The sequence below is a fragment of the Erpetoichthys calabaricus genome, chromosome 1 (assembly GCF_900747795.2).
Source record: "Erpetoichthys calabaricus chromosome 1, fErpCal1.3, whole genome shotgun sequence".
Taxonomy (NCBI): domain Eukaryota; kingdom Metazoa; phylum Chordata; class Cladistia; order Polypteriformes; family Polypteridae; genus Erpetoichthys; species Erpetoichthys calabaricus.
Window position 1 is genome coordinate 234144443 of NC_041394.2, and position 27510 is coordinate 234171952.

At 37.6% G+C, this 27510-nt stretch overlaps 1 protein-coding gene across 1 annotated transcript in view; it reads right to left on the reverse strand.

Moving 5' to 3' along the window:
- The window catches only part of wasla (WASP like actin nucleation promoting factor a), an 85530-nt gene extending 59026 nt beyond the window's left edge, over positions 1-26504 (reverse strand). The window contains exons 1-2 of the mRNA XM_051929925.1: positions 26297-26504; positions 26141-26183 (exon numbers count right to left, since the gene is read on the reverse strand). Of these exons, the coding sequence (XP_051785885.1) occupies positions 26141-26183; positions 26297-26457 (204 nt within the window). The 5' untranslated portion in view covers positions 26458-26504. The remainder of the gene's footprint in view (positions 1-26140; positions 26184-26296) is intronic.
- Positions 26505-27510: the final 1006 nt, after the last annotated feature.

Consider the following 27510-nt stretch of genomic DNA (forward strand, 5'->3'; position numbering starts at 1 on the left):
GAGGGTTTCTGATTTTTAGATAGTGCAAACTGTTTCTTCTTCATTGACGTTTTCTCTTGGAGAGCTTTTTTCATTTCATTGAAAATGAAAGCAGCAGCTGCCAAAATATGTAGCTTTCTTATTAATTTTTCAACATTGTGTAAGATAAATGTATAAAGTAACATAAAAGGTTTAAATACTGGTTATCCTTTTACAGTAAAATATTACTAAAGAGATACAAAAAAAGTAAAATGGATATGTTCTTTTTCTTTAAGGAGATTAAATATTACTGAAGAAAGAAAAAAAAAATTAAACAGCCAAATGGGGCTATGCATACGAACTTAAAATGTTTAAATAAAACAGAAATATATATTTTATTTTTACTTGCTTAACTTGTGGAGGGTGTATCCTGTAGCAAAGCCCTAACTTTTTTCGTGAAAGCCCGTTTCAGTCAATAAGTCTTATGTGTGTGTTTATGTATGTGTGTATATATATGTAGATATGTGTATATGTAGATATGTATATATATATGTATATGTATATAAATGCTTATGTGTGTGTGTATATTATATATATAATATATATATATATATATATATATATATATATATATAAAAGACAGCAACACTTATAACAATGACAACACAATTACATTGACAATTATGTTACTTTATTTTTAAAATGTTTCCTTTTTTTTCATAACCTCTTTAACACACTACTTCTCCGCTGCGAAGCGCGGGTATTTTGCTAGTATGTATATATATGTGGATGTGTATATGTATATATATATATATATGTAGATATGTGTATATCTAGATATGTATATATATGTATATGTATATATATGTTTATGTGTGTGTGTGTATATTATATATATAAAAGACAGCAACACTCATAACAATGACAACACAATTACATTGACAATCATGTTACGTTATTTTTAAAATGTTCCCTTTTTTTTTTCATAACCTCTTTAACACACTACTTCTCCGCTGCGAAGCGCGGGTATTTTGCTAGTTCTACAATAAAATAAAATAAAGATAAAAAGAGTAATAACTTGCAGCACCGCTATTCAATTACACTTGCCTAACGCCTCTCCTAAGGGGAAATACTGTGGGATCTGGGCATCCATCAAAGCAGCAACCACAGGCCCGATTAGAAAGCGGGAAGCTGTGATTTGTCGTCTCCCTCCCATGTAACAATCACAGCCCGTATTGCAACGCACTATGTATGTATATGTATATATGTGTATGTGTGTGTATATGTATGTGTATGTATATATGTTCATATGTGTTGGAAAGCGAATAGTAGACGTGACGTAGTACATGTGTACCAAATTTCAAGTCAATAGGTGAAACAGTTTGCGAGCTACAGCTGATTTAAAATCCTGGACAGACAAACGAATAGCCACGGTAGAGTATTATAGAAGAACATTTTACTGTTTAATAATTTATATTTATATGCAATGTGCTTCTTATATATTACTTCATATTCTCATATGATAATGATGTTAATGTTGTTTATATTGATTTCTATGTTATTGTAAGTGCTCTTTATTTGTGGAAAAATAAATTTGGCAATTAAACTTATTTTATACATACATTTTATTTTTTTCTCTTGCACTCAGTGAGCGAATCCACTGGGTAATCAGCTATATATTATATATATGTGTATATATATGTAGATATGTATATGTGTATATATATGTCTCTGTGTATATGTATATATGTAGATATGTATGTGTGTATATGTATGTGTATATATATGTTGATATGCGTGTATGTATATATATATATATATATATATATATATGTAGAAATGTAGATATGTGTATATGTAGATATGTGTATATGTAGATATGTGTATATGTAGATATGTATATATATGTGTATATGTATATATATGTTTGTGTGTGTGTGTGTGTGTATGTATATGACAGCAACACTCATAACAATAACAACACAATTACATTGACAATCATGTTACGTTATTTTTAAAGTGTTTCCTTTTCTTTTTCATAACCTCTTTAACACACTACTTCTCCACTGCGAAGCGCGGGTATTTTGCTAGTATATGTATATATGTGTATATGTATATATATGTATATGTATATATAAATGTTTATGTGTGTGTGTGTATATTATATATATATATATATATATATATATATATATATATATATATATATATATATGACAGCAACACTCATAACAGTGAAAACACAATTACATATATATATATGTGTGTGTGTATGTATGTATGTATATATATGTTGATATGTGTGTGTGTGTACAGCAACACTCATAACAATGACAACACAATTACATTGACAATCATGTTACGTTATTTTTAAAATGTTTCCTTTTCTTTTTCATAACCTCTTTAACACACTACTTCTCTGCTGCGAAGCGCGGGTATTTTGCTAGTCTAAATATATAATGTGGATTTTTCACTGCTTCGTGGGTTTCTGCGGACAATGGGTCTTTTTACTTCTGGTACAGGCTTCCTCAGTTGGTTTGCCCAATTGATTTCATACAAGGGACGCTACTGGCAGATGGCTCACAAGCTACTCAATTAGAGCACGCAGTTAAGTATGCTGACTGGCTCAGCGACGGAGTGCCGAATTCGATTCTGCTGCGTTAACCAGGAAGTCTCGTCTCGCTCATTCAGCATTAACGTGTTTCGATGTGTAAAAAGTTAACTTTTGTGCTCTTTTGTGTTTATCTTTGTGTATAGTCAAGCCCTTCATTATGGCTCCAAAACGATCTGCTCCTGATACTGCTTCAGGGGCCGTGTCCAAGCGCGAACGGAACATGCTAACAATTGCCGAAAAGGTAAATGTTTTGGATATGTTGAAGGAAGGGAACAGCTACACCGCTGTAGGATGCCATTATGGCATCAATGAGTCCACGATTCTTTTTATTTAAAAAGGAGGAAAAGAATATAAGATCTACGGCCGCAGTGTCCTTTAACCAGGGCACAAAACAAGCTGTAAGTGGACGTAATAAGGAGATAGTCCGGATGGAATCTGGATTGAAGACTGCCGGAAGAAGAACAACAGGGGTGCTACACAGTCGCCTGAAGAGGCTCCTTTGGAAGAGCTGTAACGCTCTCCTTTGTTGTGCAGTAAAATTAAACTTATTGTTATCAGACAAGTCGTCGTGTCATTGTTGGTGAGTAACCATGATTAATTTTCTACGTACAGTACTTAGTACATGTACGTGCGTTTAGTGTTACTGTACACACATTTTACTGTACAGTAATCCCTCGCTACTACGCGGTTCACTTTTCACGGATTCACGACTTCGCGGATTTTATATGTAAGCATATCTAAATACATAACGCGGACTTTTCGCTGCTTCGCAGGTTTCTGCGGACAATGGGTCTTTTTACTTGCTTCCTCAGTTGGTTTGCCCAGTTGATTTCATACAAGAGATGCTATTGGCAGATGGCTGAGAAGCTACCCAATCAGAGCACGCAGTTAAGTTCCTGTGTGCTGCTGATTAGCTCAGCGACGGAGTGTTGCATTAACCAGGAAGTCAAATCTGACTCATTCATCATTAACGTGCTAATGCTTCAGGGGCAGTGTCCAAGCACCAACAGAAGAAGTAAATGATTGCAGAAAAGGTAAAAGTTTTGGATAAGTTGAAGGAAGGGAACAGCTACACTGCTGCAGGACATCGATTCTTTTTATTTAAAAAGAAGGAAAAGCATATAAGATCTACGGCCGCAGTGTCCTTTAACCAGGGTGCAAAACGAGTTGCAAGTGGACGTGATAAGGCAGTAGTCTGGATGGAATCTGCTTTAGGAATCTTTGCAACAAGGTCGACGACGTCATGACCGCCTACAAGCTGCTACGTGTACTTCGCTATACAGTAAGTGTAAACTTATCTACCGATTTCATATTGCTTAGCAGTTGTCCCTGTTTTTAATAGAGTAAATGGTGGGTTGTAAACAATACAGGGAGGGTTTAAAAACGTCCAAATACACGTTAAATAATTAAATAAATATAGTGTCCCTACTTCGCGGAAATTCAGTTATCGCGGTCGGCCTTGGAACCTATCTCCCGCGATAAGTGAGGGATTACTGTATACAATTTTTCTTGCATTGTACGTATTTATTGCTGGTGGCCTGACTATCGTAATGGCTGTAACATATGTGATATCGGAGACGCTCGATATCTTTATATATAGTAAAACCTAAATATTATTTTAAACAGTGTGTTTACATACATAATTTCAACGAATCTTACCTAATATATAAGAGAAAACAAAGGGTTTATGCTGTATAACTGTGCGGGAAATGTTTACAAGAGTGTGGGAGAGTTTGTGAGGGCTTAAAATATATAAAAATAACCATATAAACATATGGTTTTTACTTTGTGGATTTTCACCTTGCGATCGAGGAGGGATCACTGTATATAATAAACTAAAATCTTACTTCTGACCAGTCAAAAGCTTCAAGTGCTAGAGGAAAACAAACAAAATGCACAACTAAATTCTTTGTCAATTCCAAATAAATAAAATAGGTAATACAAAATAAAAAAAATCTCAGTACTGACAAGTTAAAAGATTTAAAGTTTTATAAAAGAACACACTAAATTTGTAGGTCAACTCTAAATAAAATAAAATCTTAATTCTAAAATTCTAAAACCTTAAATCTAAAGTCTTAAAGCTTTCAAGTTTTACAGAACACAAAGTAAATTCTTTGGTCAGTTCTAACAAATAAAGTAGGTATTAGTACCTAGTCAGTGTCTCGATCAGTGCCGTTTTATTTTCAAAAAGGATTTCTCCTATGCAAAGTGGCAGGTGAATTATTGTCAGCAAAATAAGACACCAGAGAAATAAACTGAAACTTTACTCACTTGTGAGTTTTCTGTCCATACGGTAAAGGTTTTGTTAACCAGCATATTCTGACTTCATGTGTCTGAATTATATATCTTAATATACAATAAGCACACAGAAATTTGGCAGCTCATCATAATGGACATCAGACTCATGCAGTCTGGAATTTAGTTAGTGCAGGGCTTTTCAATTGCAAATTCAATTGGGCCAGATTTTCAAACTAAGACATTTAGCTGGGTCACATATTATCAGCAGCCGGTAAGCAGCAGATAATGACAAGTTTAAAACGAACACAAATTAATGTAGTGAAAAACAAGTCATATTTATTCTTTGACTCCCTTTTAAATTTGGTCAGATCTGTCACAAACATCAAAAAGTGCCTAAAAACAATAAGCTATAACTGAACAGAATCTGAGGTAATAGCAACACTTCCTTTTCCACTTTTGAAATAAAATAAACATTTTGGTCATATCTGACTTAAGCACATCTCAGAGTCCATAAAAACAATAGTGCATAGTATTAGAAATAACATTTGTTTCCTATGGTGCCTCATAGGTGTCAAAACAAAAACAAAAAAAAAAAACACAAATATTTGAACAAATTATTAATCCTTTCTGAACAAATTACTAATCCTTTCTGTCAGTGATAAACTACATTTCACTGGGAGATCGCCCCTGATAGATACAAATATCAAGGGAAAAATACAAACAAAAAAGAAGGGTTTTTGGATGCGATTCTCTGTGTGATGTCTCTTAAAATTACTTATATTAATAAAATATTTAATAAAATATTTTGATCATGTAATAAAAAAAAATTTTTGTATTCATATAGCACTTTTCTCAGTACTCAAAGCGCTTTCCACACAGGAAGGACATGAGACTTGAACCCATGATCTCCTTACTGCAAGGCAGCAACACTACCATTGTGCCTCTGCCTATATGTGACCCAGATCCATCACAAGCACATTTAACAGGGTAAAAAACAACTATCACAAATGCATAACAAGTGATAACAATAACTAACACACATGAATACAACGAATACTGTACACTGAGGGAACATATGTTCATTTTAAATCACCACATATCCATTAAGGAAAAGCTTTGTTACACATCCCATATTGTGTTGATATTGTGACGTGTCCTGCCACTGCATGGGGTGTGGGGGGAGGATTCTCTTGGAAAAGCACTTTGTGGGGGCTCAGGACACCTACCCAAAGAGAGCTGAGGAACAGGATCAAGCTGAGAGGGGAGCAGGAAGCACCTCCTGTGTGCCTTATTCTACAGGTCTTCACAGTATAATAGACTACTACCAGCACTTCTAGATATTCAACAACATGCTGCATTGTGGGTTGAATGTTGCTAGGCTATGCATTGCATTCATGGTCTGTAATACTGTAGGAATATATATATAGGAATTTTTGAAGGACTGCAAAATGTGTTTTTCTCTGCATATCTGGTAGGAACATGGGCCAGGTCCACTCGGAGGTTGCTTCTGGGCCGCATGTGGCCTGTGAGCTGCCATTTGAATAGGCCGGGCTTAGTGTGTGTTGCTGTATTAAATTGCTGTGTAAATATTGTATCTTGGGCTCAGGCAGAATTAAAGCTAACATGCCGTCAAGACAAAGACTGTAAGGGATTATCTGTATCTAATACTTCTCTCTTTAGCCCTGGAGATCCACTGAATGGCAGCTTTGAAATTTGTAGAGCACATTCAAAGCAATATCATCACCTTGGTATGACTTCACTAACACTTGAACCAGAAACTATCATGCTGTCGCTATCCACTCCTGAAGTATTGTCATTATTATCACACTGTAAACCGCTTTCTTTGTCACACGCTTTACACACCCATATTTCAGCTTGCTCTTTCACCACAAATGCTGTGTGAACACTTGGCCTTCGCAGCTCATTTTTCACAGCTTCTACGCCTCCTTTCTTTTCTATAAAATCATAAATAGCTTTTGACGTTTCTTTGTCTTTCAGCTGAGCCTCAGAAATTCCACATAAATCAAACAGATTTTTCAGTTCAGGGTCCAAATTGTTAACCTGAAAAAAGAGTTAGGGTAAGAGTTAATGTTCACAATAAAGAATCAAACTAACAGGCCTAAAGTGATTTTTATTTTGCTACTTGCTACAGCCACTAAAAAGTTGAGATTCTAAATTATGGTTGTTCTGCTCCTCTGTTAATTTTCTAGTGTTTGTACTAAATAATAGTAAAAAAAAACACTAATAATGGAATTGAACAGCTTTCAATAATTTTCACTTTTATTTTTTTTTTTACTTTATGGACACTTATTTCACTGACCTTTTTGACAACAGTAGCGACTGGACTGTGTACATGAATTATTAGCTGTTAGTCCTACAGCAACAGACATTGTTTGCCCAATGCAAGCCGAATATACGGAAAGAACAAAACTGTGGCAAAAGAACTGGCATTAAAACAATAAACTGTACTGGTGAGGTCGCAGATGGAATATCTTGAGTGTAGGTTTGCGCATTTCGGCACTGCCAGATGCACAAAAATGTTCTGAATTTATATATTACCTTGATTTACCAAGCTATGGGCAGGACATAATATGCCAAAGGTGTTATAAGAGTAAAGGAGGTTGCCTTGCTGTGCTCGTTAACAATGAATGGTATAATCCTGGACATCACATGGCTAAAGAGAGAAAATACAGTCTGGAAATAGAGCTGCTTGCCATCAGTGTGCACCCTTACTCTATGCTATGTTGAGTTTTCCCACACCATTTTGCTTGCTGTGTACATTCCACCCTCTGGTATTCCAGATGTCATCACTGTAACTATATTTCAGACACATCACATCACATTAGCCCTGGAGATCCACTGAATGGCAGCTTTGAAATTTGTAGAGCACATTCAAAGCAATATCATCACCTTGGTATGACTTCACTAACACTTGAACCAGAAACTATCATGCTGTCGCTATCCACTCCTGAAGTATTGTCATTATTATCACACTGTAAACCGCTTTCTTTGTCACACGCTTTACACACCCATATTTCAGCTTGCTCTTTCACCACAAATGCTGTGTGAACACTTGCCCTCCTTCAGCAGGCGCCATTTACTGGATGAATATATGCAGGTGGCTCTTGGTGGATGACTTTCTGATTTAGAGTTAAAAGATACAAGGGTTAAAAATAGCTTTGGTTTTGTTAATTATTTTATTTTCTGAAAATGTTTTTTTATTATAGTTTCAGTTTTGATTTTAATTTTCATCAACTATAATACAGTAACCTTGGATTAAACAGTAGTGCCCACATTCTTAACATGATTCTCTCAAGTGCTTTTACACCAGCAGTGATGTTGACAGCACCCAAAGTTGCACAGCTTCTGGCTAGTGTAAAAAGTTAAGCAGGTATTTTAAATATACTGGACAATAAAGCAACCTCACAATGTCATTGAAACAGGTCTGTGTAGACAAGATATAGTGCTGAATTCAGTGTTGCAGCAATTTGACGACTGACCACATGATCAAAAAGATAACTGTGGTCTCTCTTCTGAAACCGTTCAAAGATGCGTTGTCAACAAGCTGTTCAGCCCCAACTCTTATCCTCATGCTCTAACAAGCAGCTAAATTTCTCAGTCCAAAGCTTCTGTTTCTATATCTTTTATTTAAGAGGATCACAAAGGAACAGGAACAATAAGTAGTAATTTGTAATAACTGCAATAATAACTAATAACTACAAAGTAATGCAACTGCACTAAATCAAAGAGTGCACTGAAGTTCACTAGTCAGCAGTTAGTAACATCCTCTTTCAACTTGGAGCCTGAGAGCAGATGAGGAGATGTCAGTACATTAATAGTGCTTTACTTGGTTACAGTGTGCTTGTATTGATAACCAAAAAGTACTGTGAGAAAGTGGGGAGTGTTTGTTAAGCTACCAGTAATATGTCGACTAGAAAAGCTTAAACTTATATGTGCGACTTATACGTAGACAGCACCTATTTTCTGTGTCTATACCACATTTTTATGGAATGAATAGCAATTATTAAGATAGATCTCAGTTTATTTCAATATAGAATAATTGGTTGCCTACTTACAAAGCTTTAAATGAGACATGTTGCTTACACTGCACTTCTGTATCCTTTCTGTGAAAAATTAGTGTAAAATTGTGCTCAGATATTAATATTTAAGATCTGTATTAAAAACTGCTGAAGCAGAATTTTCACAAAAAGAGTGAAAAGGATAACTGGGACAAAGAGGGGAAACCTTCAGCCACCTCATTGTACAAGATCATGTTGAACAAGTTTATCAGCCATAGATGACGTTTTTCCTTAATGGAAGAAATTTGTTTCTTTGGGCAGCACCAGGACAAATGTATGCGAGAGTAGGCAGGCATGGCTTAAAAAAAAAAAAAAAAAAAAAAAAAAAAAAAAAACACCTCAGTCCCTTGACACAAAAAAAAAAAAAAAAGGGGCAGAACAAATCTCCATTAATGCAGCACTTGCTTGGGTCTGGGATTGTAAATTCTTACATTATACATGCTCTTAAGGATGGCACGGTTTCAGTTGGTACAAAAGATTAGTGGTGTTACCTGTCTTTGTGGGAACATGTTTTCGACACAATTTCCAGTACATGCTACTCTGCTTCTTATCAGACTTTTAAATAGCCAAAATATCTCTACACTACCGAATTCCTTTGACCTTTCTTTTCAACAATGTCCTTTTAGGTTGACAACTTCTGTAATGGTAACTTTTTTTTAATGGGAGTTTTTTACATTTTCTGTCGTTATTTTCTTTTTAACCTCGCTCCCACTCCTGACATACACTATGGAGTTAAATTACTCCCAAAAGTCCAGGTGCATTTTCAATGTACGGGTGACACTTTGAGTGCATTTTAGAAGTGCTTAAGAGTAATAATAATAATAATAAAAACAGCTCACTACTCAAAGCGCTAAATACAGGGAAGACCCAGGATCGGAACAGCAACATCTTGATTATGAAGCAGCAGTTCTTACCCCTGTATCAACAAAGCAGATATCTACAAGACCACTGCATTTCTACTGTGAGACACGCAAACACACACATGCATGCAAACTCTTTACTTTGTATCAATTGATATTTGGGCTTCGGTTTTCTCACATTGACAGCCACATGTAAATTGAACAATTACATTTTCTTTAGTTTTACTCTTCAATATAAGCATACTTGTTATACCTTTTGTGAAAGTGTTTATTTGATATTTGAATTTCAGTCTTCACGTCAACATCTTGTCATTATTACTATGACACATGAATTTTATTTATGTATTCAACATTTCTTGCCTCGCAAGAAATGTCATCCTACATTTACACAGATTGTTGTAGAAACGGAACACATATGAAATGTACGTTACAAATAACGATTTTCCTATACAATTCCAGGCACTTCACTCCCAGATAAACAAGACTTCAGTTGTGAGAATTTTGTGTCTGATTTCAGCTGCCTCTTGGGGGATGGGATAGCAGGCTGCCTGCTAGCAGCCACTTGACAAATTTGCAAAACAAAGGTGCTTATTGGTGAACAGTTGGTGCAGTGATGAGGAGCTACAAGCACAATTAAGGTGGCCTGGCAATACGAATACTTTCGCAGGCTTCAGGAATTAAGGTGTTAAGTTCCTCAGGGTGCACCTGAATGAAAGGCTTGACATGGAGGTTGTATAAGAATGGTCAGAGTCACCCGGTCATTGCGATCACTTGCTGTATGCAGTCCACTCTATACAAAACACAAAATCCATATGCAGTACTTCTACATTAATCATTCTGTTAAAACTCAATGTCATCTTGATAACAAGCAATTAGAATATGAAAGACACATTACAGAATGATCCATAAAATCTCTTAATACTTCAGGAGGATGAGAAATAAGAAGCAGTACTAGTCTCACTAGGAAGGCAACAGTAACATTTTGTGTTATAATTGAATCTTAGTTGATTTAAATAAGCATAGTAACTACCGTAGATACTCGCGTACAAGTCGAAAAATTTATGCCTTAAAATTCATTCAAAAAAACAGAATCGACTTATCCACAGGGCAACACAATTGTCAATAGAATTTAGGTAATGACATTGTACACTCAATGCTTCACGGTGTTAAGTCACCATTCATCTGCCGTTTCCCATGGTCTTTGAAATAATTATAAGCCAACAATACTATTGCTAATTAGCTAGTTTTTTTTTTCTAATTTCATTAAATAATTCGTTAAACTGTGAAATATTTGAATTTGAGCATTAGTTTTTGCAGGTTTTGGATAACAAACATACCATTAGCTGCCACGTGCAACCAGATTTGGAATCAAAAGAACCAAGACAATGCACTCTATCAATGCGATGCAAGCGCAGCCCGTGATTCAAAAAATTTCTCTGCCTACCTGTTTGTCTCGTCTGACAGTAGCTGAAAAGCAGCATCAGCAGTGAGCAGCCTGAAGTAGTCTAGCAGCGGGTGATCTGTCGTGTCCAAAAGCAAGCCATGCTGTCTTGTGAAGTCTGGTAGCCAGTTCGGCTTCCATGGATCAATGTCTGGGTATTCCTCCCATGCGAACCTTGCCATAGCTGGATCGGCTATGCGAATGCGTTCAGCTGGCAGCCGATCAGCTGGCGCGGCATCGGCTGGTGTCCAATCAGCTGATGCCGGCTTCTCATTCTCTTGCTTGATTCCTGATCACTGTCAATGAAATCCGATTCTGAAAAATCACAGTCCAACTCAGCGATAATGTGCAAAACATCATCTGCCGAGTGTTTTCTTTTCTGCACTCGCTTCACTCCCTTGTGACATATCGACGCCATCTTGCCTTTGTTTACATTTCGCAACTCACGCACACGCAAGGATTAGTTGCCAAGTCAACGAGTCTAGCATTCCTCCAAGCACAGAGGAAATGCCTGTGACGTGACAGTGAGTTTTGTCGCCATTAACAGCTGATTGTCGCCCTCTATCTCTGATAGCTGTCAAGTTTTACCCTCGACTTATACGCGGGTCATAACAAATTTCGTAATTTTCGACTTAAACAATACACTCGACTTATCGGCGAGATCGACTAATACGCGAGTATCTACGGTACATTTTCTTTTCTTAGACATTTCTGAATTTTTAGAGCATTTTTAAATAATCAGCAACAGTATTTAACTCTTAGGGTGGATGTCGACTTTTGTCGACAGGAGGGGTTGAGGCCGCATGTCGACAAAAGTCGACATTCAGGGGTAGAGGGCAACAATCAGCTGTTAATGGTGACAAAACTCACTGTTACGTCACAGGTATTTCCTCTCTGCTTGGAGAAATGTTAGACTCATTGACTCACCATCTAATACTTGCGTGTGCATGAGTTGCGAAATGGAAACAAATGTAAAAAAGGCAAGATGGCATCGACATCTCATGAGGAAGCGAAGCGAGTGCGGAAAAGAAAATACTCAGCAGACGATGTTTTGTGCATTATCACTGAGTTGGACTCTGATTTTTCAGAATCAGATTTTGTTGACAGTGATCAGGAGATCGAGCAGGAAAGTGAGGAGCCGGCATCAGCTGATCGGACACCAGCCGATGCCACCCCAGCTGATCAGCTGAGCATATTTGCGCAGCCAACGCACCTACGGCAAGGTTCGTGTGGGAGGAATACCTAGACATTGATCCGTGGGAGTCAAACCGCCTACCGGACTTCACAAGACAGGAAACGACAGATTACCAGCCACTGGATTACTTCAGGCTGCTCTCTCCTGATGCTGCTTTTCAGCTACTGTCAGATGAGACAAACAGGTATGCAGAGCAATTTTTTGAATCGCGGGTTGCGCTTGTACCGCATTCTCATTTTTCAAAGTGGAAACCCACAACAAAAGACAAGTTGAAGGGCTTTGTGGCATTACACATAGAGATGGGACTAGATTAGCGATATAACTTCAGGAAGCATTGGTCCAAACGTGCTTTGTCCCCTGGTGGCTTTGGACAGGTTATGCCGTGTGATAGGTACATGCTGCTGCAAACTTCTATTCACTGCTGCAATAACCAGAAGCAAATCCCAAGGGGTGAGCCAGGCTATAACCCCATGTATAAAGTTCAGCCCCTGCTTGACATTGTGGAACCAACATATAAACAATTTTATCAGCCTAGCCGTGATTTGTCTGTGCATTAATCTATGACAAAACAAAAGGGACACCTTTTTTTCTGTCAATATATGCCAGATAAGCCCATAAAGTATGGCATAAAGGATTTTGCACTGGAAGAAGCAAACAGTGGTTTCTGCCTGAAACTAATTACATATACAGGAAAGTATTCCTTTCAAAGGGAGAACTGTCCCTTGACAAGTCAGGTTGTGCTAGAGCTGCTTCAGGGCTATGAACATTTGGGTCATGTTGTGTACATGGACAATTTTTATACATGCCCAGAATTGTTCATGAAGCTACAGAGCAGGGGAATTGGAGCTTGTGGCACAGTGTGGGTGAACAGGAAGCACCAGTTGAAGCCAGACAGATGTGACAATATGATTTTCATGTGGGCAGAAAACTTGGTGACAGTGGCATGGCACTATGTCAAAAGGGTGACTTGTCTCTCCACAGTACACACTAACAATATATGTGGAAAAAGTGCAGTAACACACAATTGAAAAGGAAACACCAGTGCAACTCGTATTGTAAGCAGGGCAATGTGGCAATGCATGCAATTGGCTGCTTTGAGCGATATCATACTTTGCAGGACTTTGCTGTGTAACATGTATGTATGTGATATGTATGTGAAATCATAAAGTATGCAGGCTCATACAACATGCAAGACTAACATTTAAACAATAGCTTTATGTTCTTTTTATAAAAAAAGTTAGTTTTTGGAAAAATATTCAGCCCTGGGAGAAAAGAAACAAAAAAAATTAGCCCTAAAAGAGTTAATTCATAAAATCTGGTTAAATCTAACTTTAAGCTTTTCTTGGTGTAATTTAAAACAGGATAGACAATTAATTTTTAGGCTGATGATGGTCCTTCAAACAACGTTTCCTGATTCATACACCAAAAACAATAACATTTTGCTAAGTCGTTTAATTTAAATTAACTTCAAGAAAGTTACTGTTGTCATTAAATTTGACAAAAGACTTACCATAATATGATTAACTAATTTACACATAAGGAGTACGCCATAGGTGAATGACATCGTCCATCACCAATTGGCTGAACACATCATACATGAACATAAATATTGTTAACTAGCAAAATACCCGCGCTTCGCAGCGGAGAAGTAGTGTGTTAAAGAGGTTATGAAAAAGAAAAGGAAACATTTTAGAAAGAATGTAACATGATTGTCAATGCAATTGTGTTGTCATTGTTATGAGTGTTGCTGTCATATATATATATATATATATATATATATATATATATATATATATAGCTGAAATACCCAGCGTTGCCCGGGAGGAAAATAAAGCGTTTTTTTAATTATTTGAGAAAAATTTTAAAAAAACACAACTTTAAAAATAAAAATAAATTAACAATGAAGACTCAATAATGTGCTTGTATTGCGGTCTTGCATTTATCTTATCATCCAGTTGACACTCTATTTAATTTCAAAAGCAACAGGGGTGCAGTGGTGCTCAAACATAAAGACCGCTGGCAGTCACCTCCAGTTCACCTTCTGGTGGTCGTTCCAAGTTTCAGCTGGATGATAACAGGCATACAAGACCACAAGATCATCCCCACCCTACCCAGAAGGGGGTGGGTTAGGGTTGATTTCACCCTGCAGTATTTTTACTCGACCAATGAGAAACATGAGTACCAAGATTCATTAAAATCGCTCCAGCCGTTCGGAAGTGATGCTGGAACATACATACATACATACACACATACTGTACATACACACACTGACTTTTATATATACAGTGGACCCTTGACTTACGAACTCACAAGGGCAAGTTGGTTGTAAGTCAAGACTATTTTTCCCATAAGAAATAATGGAAATGCCCTTAATGTGTTCCGAACTGCCCACAGCAACACTTACTTAACTTTTTTTAACAGAAAAGGTTTGTATAATATGCATACTTTACCAAAAACACCAATACTTTTTCTAATGTACTAACCAAAAAGTTATAAAAAGTGCCTAGCCTACCAGAAACAACAATTTAATACTGTACTCACCATTTAAGTTGACATCTTTGGCTTACAGGAAGGGAGGAGGAGGACAATGAAATGGAAGGTGGTTTTTGTTTGGAAGAAGTTTCCTTATACAAATCTTTTCTTTGTAAAATTGTCGAGATGGTGGATTTCGACATGCTATACATATTAGCGAGATCGGCCACACGAACACCACTCTCATATTTCCACACAATTTCCTTCTTTGTTTCGATTGTGATCGCTTTCTTTACCTTCGTTACCTTCGCTTCCTTCCTTAGCAATTATCGAAATAAATTATATAAATCACTGCACTGACCGAAATTACATCCACAAACACATGTATCTGGGCTCCGACTGACGCTTACAAACATTCTTGGCTGTTTGTTTACAATCGCACAAGCGAATACACGTGACCGCATTCGGGTCGTAACGCAAGATGTTGGTCGTAATTCAAAACAAAAATTTTGGTCGTAAAGCAAGTTGTTCGCATGTCAGGCCGGTCGTATATCAAGGGTCGACTGTATAGATAATTCAGTGATTATTTGTTATAGCAAAATACCCGCGCTTTGCAGCGGAGAAGTAGTGTGTTAAAGAGGTTATGAAAAAGTATGGAAAACATTTTAAAAATAACGTAATATGATTGTCAATGTAATTGTGTTGTCATTGTTAAGAGTGTTGCTGTCATTATATATATATATATATATATATATATATATATATATATATATATATATATATATATATATATATATATATATATATATACAGTAATCCCTCGCTACTTCGCGGTTCACTTTTCGCGGATTCACGACTTCGCGGGTTTTTAAATACAAGTGACACTCAACTCCTCCTCCCACGGCCATCGAGCTGCCGTCCATTACAGTATATTGTGAAAAAAGAGGTTCCAGTTATGACCATTACACGTTGAATTTCGAAAGGAATCCTGCCTAACTTTTGTAATTAAGCTGTAAGGAATCAGCCTGCCAAATTTCAGCCTTCCACCTACACGGGAAGTTGCAGAATTAGTGAGGAGTCAGTCAGTCAGTCAGTGAGGGCTTTGCCTTTTATTAATTAGTATAGATATACACATATTATATATATATATATATATATATATATATATATATATATATATATATATATATATATATATATCGTGAGCTGCGAAGCTAATCCTACCCACAAAAAGATACAGACGCCCCTGGAAAAAGCCCTAGGAAACCCCTAGGAAACTTAAACAGACTACCTTCATATTTCTCCTCTTCCTTCTGGCCGGCTCTGTCGCGTAATCTGCCTTCCGCGCGCTACTCCGCCTTGTCAAAAAGCCTGTACCGACTTCTTTCTGTGGTTATAAATTGATTTTCTGCTTCTCTCTCTCTCTCTCTCAGACTTCTGGTGCTCTTGGCACGTATTCCTCCGAAGAAGAAGAAATCCTTGGTTGCTTTTAAATGACAAGCGGAGGTGTAAACTCTTTCAAGGAGCACGTTTGAAACAGTTTTAAAAGATAAATGTTTGTTTGCAGTGTTTGAATAAAAATTCGAGTTTCTTCAACATCCAGTGGTCTTCTGTGCAATCTTGTAACCCAAGCGTGACAAGTGGTACCAGGAGTGGTTGCACAGATGGATGCTTTAGCACAAGCGGAAGCCGAATACCTTTTCCAAATCGCCCAGAATGTTCCTATCCCATATGATTCAGAAGATGATTTGCATTCCGAACGTCCTACGTCTAGTCTCCGACCTCCGTCTGTCAGACGAAGAGACAGCCAACAATATATTCAGCCTCAAGGAGCCTCTCCAATCCCTCAACAGTATGTTCCGCCTCCACCAACACCAGCACCTGCGCAAGTTACTAGACGTGTGCTTCCTCTCCCTCCACTTCCGGACAATGCTAAGAATGTCCTGTCGAAGATGGGCCCATCTGATGACCCAGAGCTATTTCTTTTGGCTTTTGAACAAGTGGCGACTGTGTTAGGATGGGACAAACGTCATTGGGCTGTTATCGTCACCCAGTTTTTGTCTGGTGATGCACTACTTTCATTACGAAATATACCTCCGGACAAATTTGGCGATTATGATTTTTTGAAAGATCAGCTTGTCTTGAAGAAAGCCACGACGTTTTTGTCAAAAGGTTTTGCACTTTACAACTGGAGGTTGGATATGGACAGATCTGTTTGTGCTCAGATACAAGAGTTGATTCTTAAAGTGCAATGCTGGTTTGAAGGAGGTAAAGTTGAGCGCATCGTTGAAAAAGTTGTTATGAACGTACTGCTGTTTGGAATACCTGCACCCATCCGAGATGAATTTCTTCGTCACAATCTTGAATCTCTAGATATTATTTCACAACGTCTAGAAGGCTCCCAGACCGCTTTCAAAACAAGCGGTAGCTTCGGTACTCAGTATCCTGTGTTAAAACCTATAAGGGAACGCCCAGAGTATCCTCGTCAACTTGATCGTGTACCTCGTCATCCTTCAACAACTGATCTTCAGATGTCGTCGGCTAGACCACCAGGAAATGCAGTTGCTGCTACCACAAATGAGATGCCTGCTGCTGGAGACAGAGGTCGTGGTTGTGGACGTCGTCGATTTGGTGCCAGCGAGCGAAGATGTTTCCGGTGTGACCAGCCTGGTCATTTAGTGAGAGATTGTCGTCTGCCTCCAGCCCGTTCAATGGAAATTGGCGTGGCAGAGGTTTGTTGCTCGAATATCCCGGATCCGTCGAAAAACAAAGATGGCTTATTTTTCAATATAAAGTTCGGGGGCCGACAGGTGACGGCGTTTTTGGACTCAGGCAGTGACCTTTGTGTTGTCAGACGCGACTGTCTTGACGACAGTTACCATAGTAATACCGAGACTGTTAACATACGCTGTGTACATGGAGATGTTAAGAACTATGAGACATTATTTCTTCCTGTAACTTATAAGAATCGTCACTTTAAAGTGTGGTCTGCTATTTCTGATTCATGCCCTTGGCCTTTGCTGATAGGCAGAAGGAATGCTCTTTTTCCTATATTGATGGCTGAACGACAGTCACTAATCGACTTACCTGTTAAACCCATTCGGGAGGAGGGAGACGGGAACCTGGTGGCAGTAGGGAACAATTTAGGTCCCAAATTAGATATTGAACCAGATCTCTCCAGTGAGTCGGAGGAAAACTCCCCGGAGAATTTCTCAAATTGTCAAGACCAAGACCCTTGCACGTCCTCTCAAATTGTAAATGTCTCAGAACCCAAACCGAGTTCTAGCGATCAGCGGGATTTTGTGAGCTTACAACGTGCTGATAGCTCGTTGGAGTATGCATTTAATCAGGCTTACACTGCCAGTGATTCCTATTACCAAGACCGATATAACAGGAGCCTAAAAACACCACACTTTCTGGTGAAAGATGGTTGTATTTTCAGAGTGATTTCGGACCATCTATTGGAAGACTTTATTGAGCAATTAGTAGTACCTGAAGCACATAGGGAAATTCTTTTACAGCTGGCTCACTCTCATATCTTGGGAGGACACCTGGGGTCTGATAAAACAAGAGAGCGATTATCGAAACGGTTTTATTGGCTAAATATGGGAAAAGATGTTGAACGGTTCTGCACTTCATGCCCTGACTGCCAAATCGTTTCTGCTCATAAGCCTCCTAGGGCTCCCCTTTGCCCTATGCCTATTTTGGATGTCCCCTTTCAGAGGGTGGGTTTAGATATTGTTGGACCTTTGCCGAAAACTAAAAATGGTTTCCAGTATTTGCTGGTGTTAGTTGATTATGCAACGAGATATCCAGAAGTAACTGCTTTGAAAAAGGCAAACTCCTCGTCTGTAGCCAAGGCTCTCTCTGTGATGTTCACCCGTATTGGCATTCCTAAGGAAATTTTAACTGATCAAGGCACACCTTTCACTTCTCGTGTGATGAAACAATTATGTAAATGGTTCGCTATTAAGAAATTGTGCACCACCGTTTACCATCCACAAACTAATGGCTTGACTGAACGGTTTAACAAAACCTTAAAACAGATAATCAGAAGAGTTGCTCATAATGATCCCACAACATGGGACACTGTCCTGCCTTTTGTTTTGTTTGCTGTTCGAGAATCGCCGCAGGCATCCACTGGTTTGAGTCCTTTCGAGCTGTTATTTGGCAGGCGCCCAAGAGGCATCCTAGATGTTGTTCGAGAAGAATGGATAGGTCATGAAACAACCTCTCTTGGGGAGGGTTTTGCAGAGCGAATAGTTTCCTTACAAGAAAGAATTTCCAGACTTTCTTCTATTGCTGTAGAGCATCAACAACGAGAACAGGAAACACAAAAACGTCTATACGATAGACGCAGTCAGCTTCGTGAATTCAAACCAGGCGATCGTGTTTTAGTATTAATACCGTCAGACCCACATAAATTCCTAGCTAAATGGCAAGGCCCAGCAGTTATCGAAGAGCGTATGGGACCAGTAAATTATAAGGTTAGAATTCCTGGTCGACGAAAACCATTTCAAATTTTGCACATTAATCTCTTAAAGAAATGGCACGACAGACAACAGGTTCACAATACCTTGACTGCTGTTTCTCAGACTGATGTTGTCATTGGCAACGATTTGACTGACCCACAAAAGACAGAATTATTAAACTTAATTGAACAGAACACTGATGTTTTTTCGGAATTACCAGGCGTCACTAATTTAGCAGAACATAAAATCACAACTGAAGCCGGTGTTCGGGTGCAGATGCGTCCATTTCGAATTCCAGAAGCACGAAGGAATATTGTTCGCGAAGAAGTCAAGAAGATGCTGGAACTAGGTGTAATTCGTGAAAGCAAAAGTGACTGGTGCTCTCCAGTCGTGTTAGTCCCCAAGCCGGACGGTTCGGTTCGTTTTTGTATTGATTTTAGGCGCTTGAATAAGGTGTCTAAATTCGATGCTTACCCAATGCCCCGGGTGGACGAGCTATTGGAAAAACTGGGTCAGGCGACCTATATTTCCACACTAGACCTAACAAAAGGTTATTGGCAGGTGCCTCTTGAGGCTAATAGTTGTGAGAAAACAGCATTTATGACTCCTGATGGACTTTATGAATTTACAAGACTCCCGTTTGGTCTTCATGGAGCCCCTTTAACTTTTCAGCGAATGATGGATCAAATACTACGCCCACATTCTGAATATTCTGGGGCGTATCTTGATGATGTGGTTATTTTCAGCAATGATTGGCATTCACATTTACAACGCCTACAAGCTGTACTTGATAGCCTGAAACAAGCTGGATTAACTGCTAACCCTAAGAAATGTAAACTAGGTATGTCTGAGACTCATTATCTAGGTTACTCGATGGGCAGGGGTTTACTTCGTCCACAACTAAGGAAAATAGAGGGGGTGCTTGCTTACCCACATCCTAAAACGCAAAAACAGGTACACGCTTTCCTGGGACTAGCTGGTTACTACAGAAGATTCATCCCTGACTTTGCAAATAGAGCTGCTCCTCTTTCAGAGCTTACTAAAGGAAGGAAAATCCGACCTATTAAATGGACAGAACTTTGCGAACGTTCCTTTTCAGATTTAAAGAAAGCCTTGTCATCTTATCCAGTGCTACAAAATCCTGATTTCTCTAAAGACTTTATTCTACAAACAGACGCTAGTGCATTCGGAGTAGGAGCGGTCCTTTCCCTGGTATTTGAGGGTGAAGAACACCCTATCACGTACATGAGTAGGAAATTACTCCCAAGAGAACGCAACTATTCAACTATTGAGAAAGAATGTTTAGCAATTAAATGGGCTGTAGAGGCACTACGCTATTACTTATGGGGACGGAAGTTCACATTAGTAACTGATCATGCTCCACTTCAATGGTTATACCGTCAAAAAGATACAAACTCCCGTCTTATGAGATGGTTTTTAGGATTACAACCTTACAGTTTTGAAGTCAGACACCGACCTGGGTCTGAACACATAAATGCTGACGTGCTGTCACGTCTATTTGAACCGGGTCTGGAGAATCGCTTGATTCACGGAAACGTGAATAAAGCTGAGGGAGGGGGTGTGAGCTGCGAAGCTAATCCTACCCCCAAAAAGATACAGACGCCCCTGGAAAAAGCCCTAGGAAACCCCTAGGAAACTTAAACAGACTACCTTCACATTTCTCCTCTTCCTTCTGGCCGACTCTGTCGCGTAATCTGCCTTCCGCGCGCTACTCCGCCTTGTCAAAAAGCCTGTACCGACTTCTTTCTGTGGTTATAAATTGATTTTCTGCTTCTCTCTCTCTCTCTCAGACTTCTGGTGCTCCTGGCACGTATTCCTCCGAAGAAGAAGAAATCCTTGGTTGCTTTTAAATGACAAGCGGAGGTGTAAACTCTTTCAAGGAGCACGTTTGAAACAGTTTTAAAAGATAAATGTTTGTTTGCAGTGTCTGAATAAAAATTCGAGTTTCTTCAACATCCAGTGGTCTTCTGTGCAATCTTGTAACCCAAGCGTGACAATATATATATATATATAATATATATATATATATATATATATATATATATATATATATATAATATATCTGCATATATATATATATATATATATATATATATATATATAAAATATATGTGTATATATATTATATATACATATACACATATATTTTATTATATATATATATATATATATATATATATATATATATATATATATATATACACACACATACATACATACATATACACACATACATGCACTTACAATAACATAGAAATCAATATAAACAATATAAACATCATTGTCATATGAGAATATGAAGTAATATATAAGAAGCACATTTCATATAAATATAAACAGTAAAATCTTCTTCTATAATTTGCTACCGTGGCTATTCGTTTGTCTGTCCAGGATTTTAAATCACCTGTAGCTCGCAAACCGTTTCACCTATTGACTTGAAATCTGGTACACAGATTGTATTACTCTTTTTATCTTTATTTTATTTTATTGTAGAATCAACTCCTATCTGCGCACACCAGGGCGGCCGTGGGCAGATGCGTATGGTGTATTCACTCCATGTTATCGTGCATTGCGCTGTCACTGGTATTTTGATAAAAGAATTTGAACAACATATAAGAAGCGTATAAATTATTAAACAGTAAAACATTAACATTTAAGAAGTAAAGTTACATTGAGTACTACTGCAGTGCCTTCAGGTATACCTCATTTTTTGTTTGCCCATTACATGCTTAAATGTATCCATTTTTTGGTGTACCTACCCGAGAACACGCGACATATAACCGACCGTGGGAGAAGCATGGATTTTAAACACGCGTTGAGTTCATCTGCTGGTCTCTTTCGTGGAATAACTGGTAATGTTTGACTAAAATCTACAGCGAGTAAAACGACATTACCTCCTTTTTTTTTTTTTACGATCTCTGAGATCTTGCTTTTTTCGGTTCAAGGCTTCATAAGCTCTTTTATGTTCCATGGTGTACTTATCCCAAACCATCATCTTTGAATGTTGCAAGAATTTCGCCTTGTATGTAGATCGGGGTAATTACATTCATTGCATTCCTAGTCTGAATCACAATCTGATTGTATGGGTGGTTACCTGGCAGGTAACACTTATGTTTGGTCATCAAGTCGTCTAAAATCCGCTACGTGCCCTCTTTTAATTGCGAGAAGCAGATATATATAGCCAAATTCTCGCGCTTCGTTGCGGCGAAGTACTGCTTTTAATTTTTTATTAAGAAGAAAAGAAAACCTTTTTAAACGGATCGAAAATATACCAATAACAATTTGTTAAGGATCTGTTTTTTTGTGAACCTCCCTTTTCACAGCTGTCGCGCTACGGCGTGTGTTTCGTTTATTTGACAGTATGTAGATCATGGTAATTACATTCATGGAATTCATTTTCTGAATCACAATCTGATTGTATGGGTGGTTACCTGCCAGGTCACGCTTGTGGTTTGTCAGCAAGTCGCCTTACGTCCGCCACGTGCCCGCTTTCTGTTCCCAGAAGCAGATCATAGAATGGTTTTAATAGTTTACTTTCAAATAATGCAAAGAGTATGCGACACATGTTTCTCCCTAATTCTGGGCTCATCAGGCGTACACACTCACTGCATCCCCTCTCGGGAATCGAATCTCTATCGTCAGCGCCAGAGTTGAAGCCCCTAACGTTGCGGTCAGCAAGTTGGCTAACATCCGCCATGTGCCATCTTTCAGTTGCGAGAAGCAGATCATAGAATGGTTGAAATTGTTTACTTTGAAATTATGCAAAGAGTACGCGTCACGTGTTTCTCCCTAATTCTGTGCTCTTCATGCGCATACACTCATTGCATCCCCTCTCGGGAATCGAATCTCGAACGTCAGCACCAGAGGTGAAGCCCCTAACGTTGCGCTACGGCGTGTGGTTCGTTTATACCTCGTGTCTTCTCATTAAACTTTTATCTCGCGAATATGTTATTGCAATCCACAGCGGGAGCGTTTCTATAAACTTAATTTAAACTTACATTTTACACCGTGCTTTGTTTCCCTTATGAAGATGCTTGTATGCTTCACTCGCTCGCTTCTTATTGTTTCGCTCCCTTCTCAATTGTTTAATGAATTTTTTGTTCTTCGCTGTTTGCGGCTCCTCCTTCATTTCTCCCTACTGCGTTCACAGTCTTTTCACGTGATTATGTGGGAGGCGTGATGACGTGACACTCAACTCCTCCTCCCACGGCCATCGAGCTGCCGTCCATTACAGTATATTGTGAAAAAAGAGGTTCCAGTTATGACCATTACGCGTTGAATTTCGAAATGAAACCTGCCTAACTTTTGTAAGTAAGCTGTAAGGAATCAGCCTGCCAAATTTCAGCCTTCCACCTACACGGGAAGTTGCAGAATTAGTGATGAGTGAGTCAGTCAGTCAGTGAGGGCTTTGCCTTTTATTAATTAGTATATATATATATATATATATATATATATGTATATATATATATATATATGTATGTGTGTGTGTGTGTGTGTGCGCTGAATTCCAAGGGGGAATCCCGCACCCCGTCACATAAAAATAATAATGAATCAAGAGGAGGAGCATGACTGACTAAACAGAGCACTGCCAGTAATTTGGTTTCACGTCAAGCACTCCTTGCAGGCAAATCGGAGTGTAACTATACTGTGTACGTGAGATAATACACCAATTAAACTAGATATTAAAGCAGTGCCTTACTTTTTTTTTTTTTTTAAATGCTAGTTTTCTGCGGATATGCTTATCGTACACTGCAAGCTTGCAATACCAAACAACACTTAAAGTTATGCAGTTTTCTGCAGCATGTCTTTTTCACGTATAAGAAAAAACGAAATGTGCATTATAGCCAAGCCACAATTAAAGACAACAAAGTATGATTTTTTTCTATAACGCATGCCGAGTTGCTTTTTTTGTTCTGAAGATGGTAAAAAGAGAACAACTAAGAAGGGCAGGTTTGAGTGAGTAAACTTAATTAGTAACTCCTAGTTTCCTACTGGTAGACATTTATTCAAATCCATATTATGGTGAGGCAGATCTAATTTTAGAATTTTGTGCCAACACAGTATTGTGATTTGTAGCAATTTTAAATGTACTTGGAATGAAAGCACCTTTGAATCATCGTAATAACATTATCAAATTCCACTACACAGGCTGAGTTGTAGCAATCTGTGAGACAACAAAACTAACTCTTGCGTCATCAGCTAAAACACTCGTGCACCATTCCCCCACCCTTCCCACTGCACAGTGTAGACACTTTTTGCAGTACATGGGCAAAGCAGCTAATTACTTGCAATCCAAATCCATCTCTCTCCACTCTGTCATTCCCCAAAAACCACCCCAACAAGGACAAAGGTAATGTACATCGTCAATGTTTTCTGAATTGACGATGTAAGCTTTCAAGACATCAAAAAGCCCTAACCTATATGGATGACAGTCCACAGGATACACTTTAGTGCAGCACCTTATTTGCAAACATTAGGGTAAATATACCAGGTTCCTAGTAATTAAGATGAGCTTACTAAGGCTTCTTTGTGCATCTTTTCAGGTGAAGTCCCAGTTAGACTGTAGTCACTTTTGCAAAAGAGTGCATTCTAAGAAAATGGAACCATCTATGAGCTTCTAATAAAGACAAACATGTTAAGTAGTACAGGGTGAATCAGTTGGAACAAATTAGATTCTTACCCCACTACAGACATCACACTTGTACAGTTACTTATACTGCTCATACTGGAACAAGAGCTGTTCTGGAAAGGACTCTGCCAATGGGTTTTTAAAATCTAAGTATTGTTAGACCTATTGTAACACTGAATAGACATGTTTATTCCTGTCGGGCTTATGAACTAAAGTAACTAAAGTAAAAACACTAGTTCTTGTCTCATATTCAAATGGTGTAATGTCTTTCTGCTTTCAAACAATCTCTTAATACTGTAGCAACTAACTGGACTACAGACTTGGTTCAACATATATTAATATACTCTATTCCACTTTCCATATCAACAAGTAATCCACATTAAAAAAACAGAATATCCAAATTATTTATATTAATGTTTCTTTTATATTATTGTTGAGCTTTAATCTGCTCTTGCCAACATTGAGTGTCTAGTGCTTTAAACCACTTACAAAATTACAAGCCTCTTATCTAATGTACACAAAAAATCCCTAAGATGTTGATTTTTCAATCTATTGTTAACTATAAAGACATTATCAATGTCTTAAAGATTACTGCTTTTACAAGGCTGACGTCTTGCTTTTTTTTTTATCCGAAAATGTTGAAGAAATGCATATTGTCAATAAATGTTGAAGGAAAATTGTGTGACATACACTCAGGACATATGAACATATATTAAATAATTATCAACTTTTTAAAAATATGGAATCAGGAAAAGGCAACCCAGGCTGACAGTGAAAGTGAAAAAAAGAAATGATGAGACAATATAAACAGAATAGAGTTGAATAACTTAAAGACCTAATCTTGCTGGCTATTGTTGTTCACTTTCACACAAGACTTAAATGGTTTGTGGATTATACATAACATGCTAAATGAATGCTCAGAGGACGCTGCTGAAACATAAGTAAGGCTTAGGAAACAATTTTTAATTAAAATAGCCCCTTTAGCAGCATATTTTGTATTCAGGTGCAACAGCAAACATTTTCTATTTATAATTAAAGAAATAAAGCGCAAATTCTTAGAACACATTAGTTTCTTTACTAAGTTTCATCACCCAAAACAAGTATACAAATGTTTTTGGAGAAAAAAAATGAAACTGGAAATTAATATAGTACATTACTTACGTCAAAGCCTGTGTTTGGATCCCAACCAACATGACCAATATGCCTATGCAAACAAGAATATTAACACAAATTATAATAAATCCAACAATTTTCCTTGTTTCAGGCATATTAAGTTGCAATCAACCTACAGTAAAAAGAAAATAAATAATTTCTTACTGGAAGTTACTGGGAGTGCCAATGTCCGCTTTTGTTAACTTTTTCCTTTTACCTTTTCCTTTTATCTTCTCTTTTTTATGGCTATGCATTATATTGTTGACTTGAGAATGGTTATACCTCATATTTGTAATTTCTGGATTTTTAATGTCAACAGTTGCCATTGGTAGTGATGGACCTACAAGCAGAAAAAAAGACAGCAAAAAACAAACTCAAAACAGATAAAACTTTACCGCTCGAACATTATGAATGCATTCAAGTGCAAAAAACAAAATTTTAAAACATTTCTAAATAATATCTATATCATTGTCAGAACAATATGCAGACACACAGATGGTGTAATTTTAAGGAATCTGATGAGGAAATAAATACAATATTTTGATAAATGTAGTCTTTTTTAAAAAGTGAAACTTCTGACAAGTAGGTATGCAAGCAAAAAAAGGATATTATTAAACTGTGAATAAGCAAAAAATAGTTGTTAACATCTTAGATGTATAGCTTTGAATAAAACCTAGACACCTAGAAAGAATTGCACCTCTACTTAATATTACTGATTTAGTGCTACTGAAGTATAATAATTTTAGTCTTAGTGCAGATTCTTAAAGGAATGTGAAAATGCAATGCTAAGAGTATACAACAAATGCCAACAAATTACTTAGTTTAAGAAAGGGGTGCATTCTGTTATAGGGAGCATACCTTTCTGTTAAAAATTCCTTTTTTATATACAGTAACTTTTCAAAAACCTTGGGTGTAAAACAGACTGCTTCACCAATGCTAACTTATCAAAGGTAAATGATATTAAGTTATTTTAAACATACCTATCATCATAAAACTTCATCAAGTCACATTATACAAGTAGTCATACCTTTAATTGTTTTACAGTTTCTTACCTTTGCACTGTGGTTTTCGATTTTTGAGACAAGGAACACATTCTTTACTAATATATGTGCTTTGCACCTCCTCTGTAAAAGGCATGTTTACATTAAATAACATATTTCCCACAACCACTTCTCTATGCTCCCTGCTTCTAAGAGATAACTCAGAAATTGTTGAAAAAAGTGGCAAATAAAGCTCATCATTTGGCAGTGTGACACAGTTCAGTGGTCCAAGACAACCTATAGAACTTAAGTCTGAGATTTCCCTGAGTGATGAGTGAGTAAAAGCTGTACAGAACATTCCTTTTTGGAAAATAATGGTGAGAAAGTCACTATTTCATA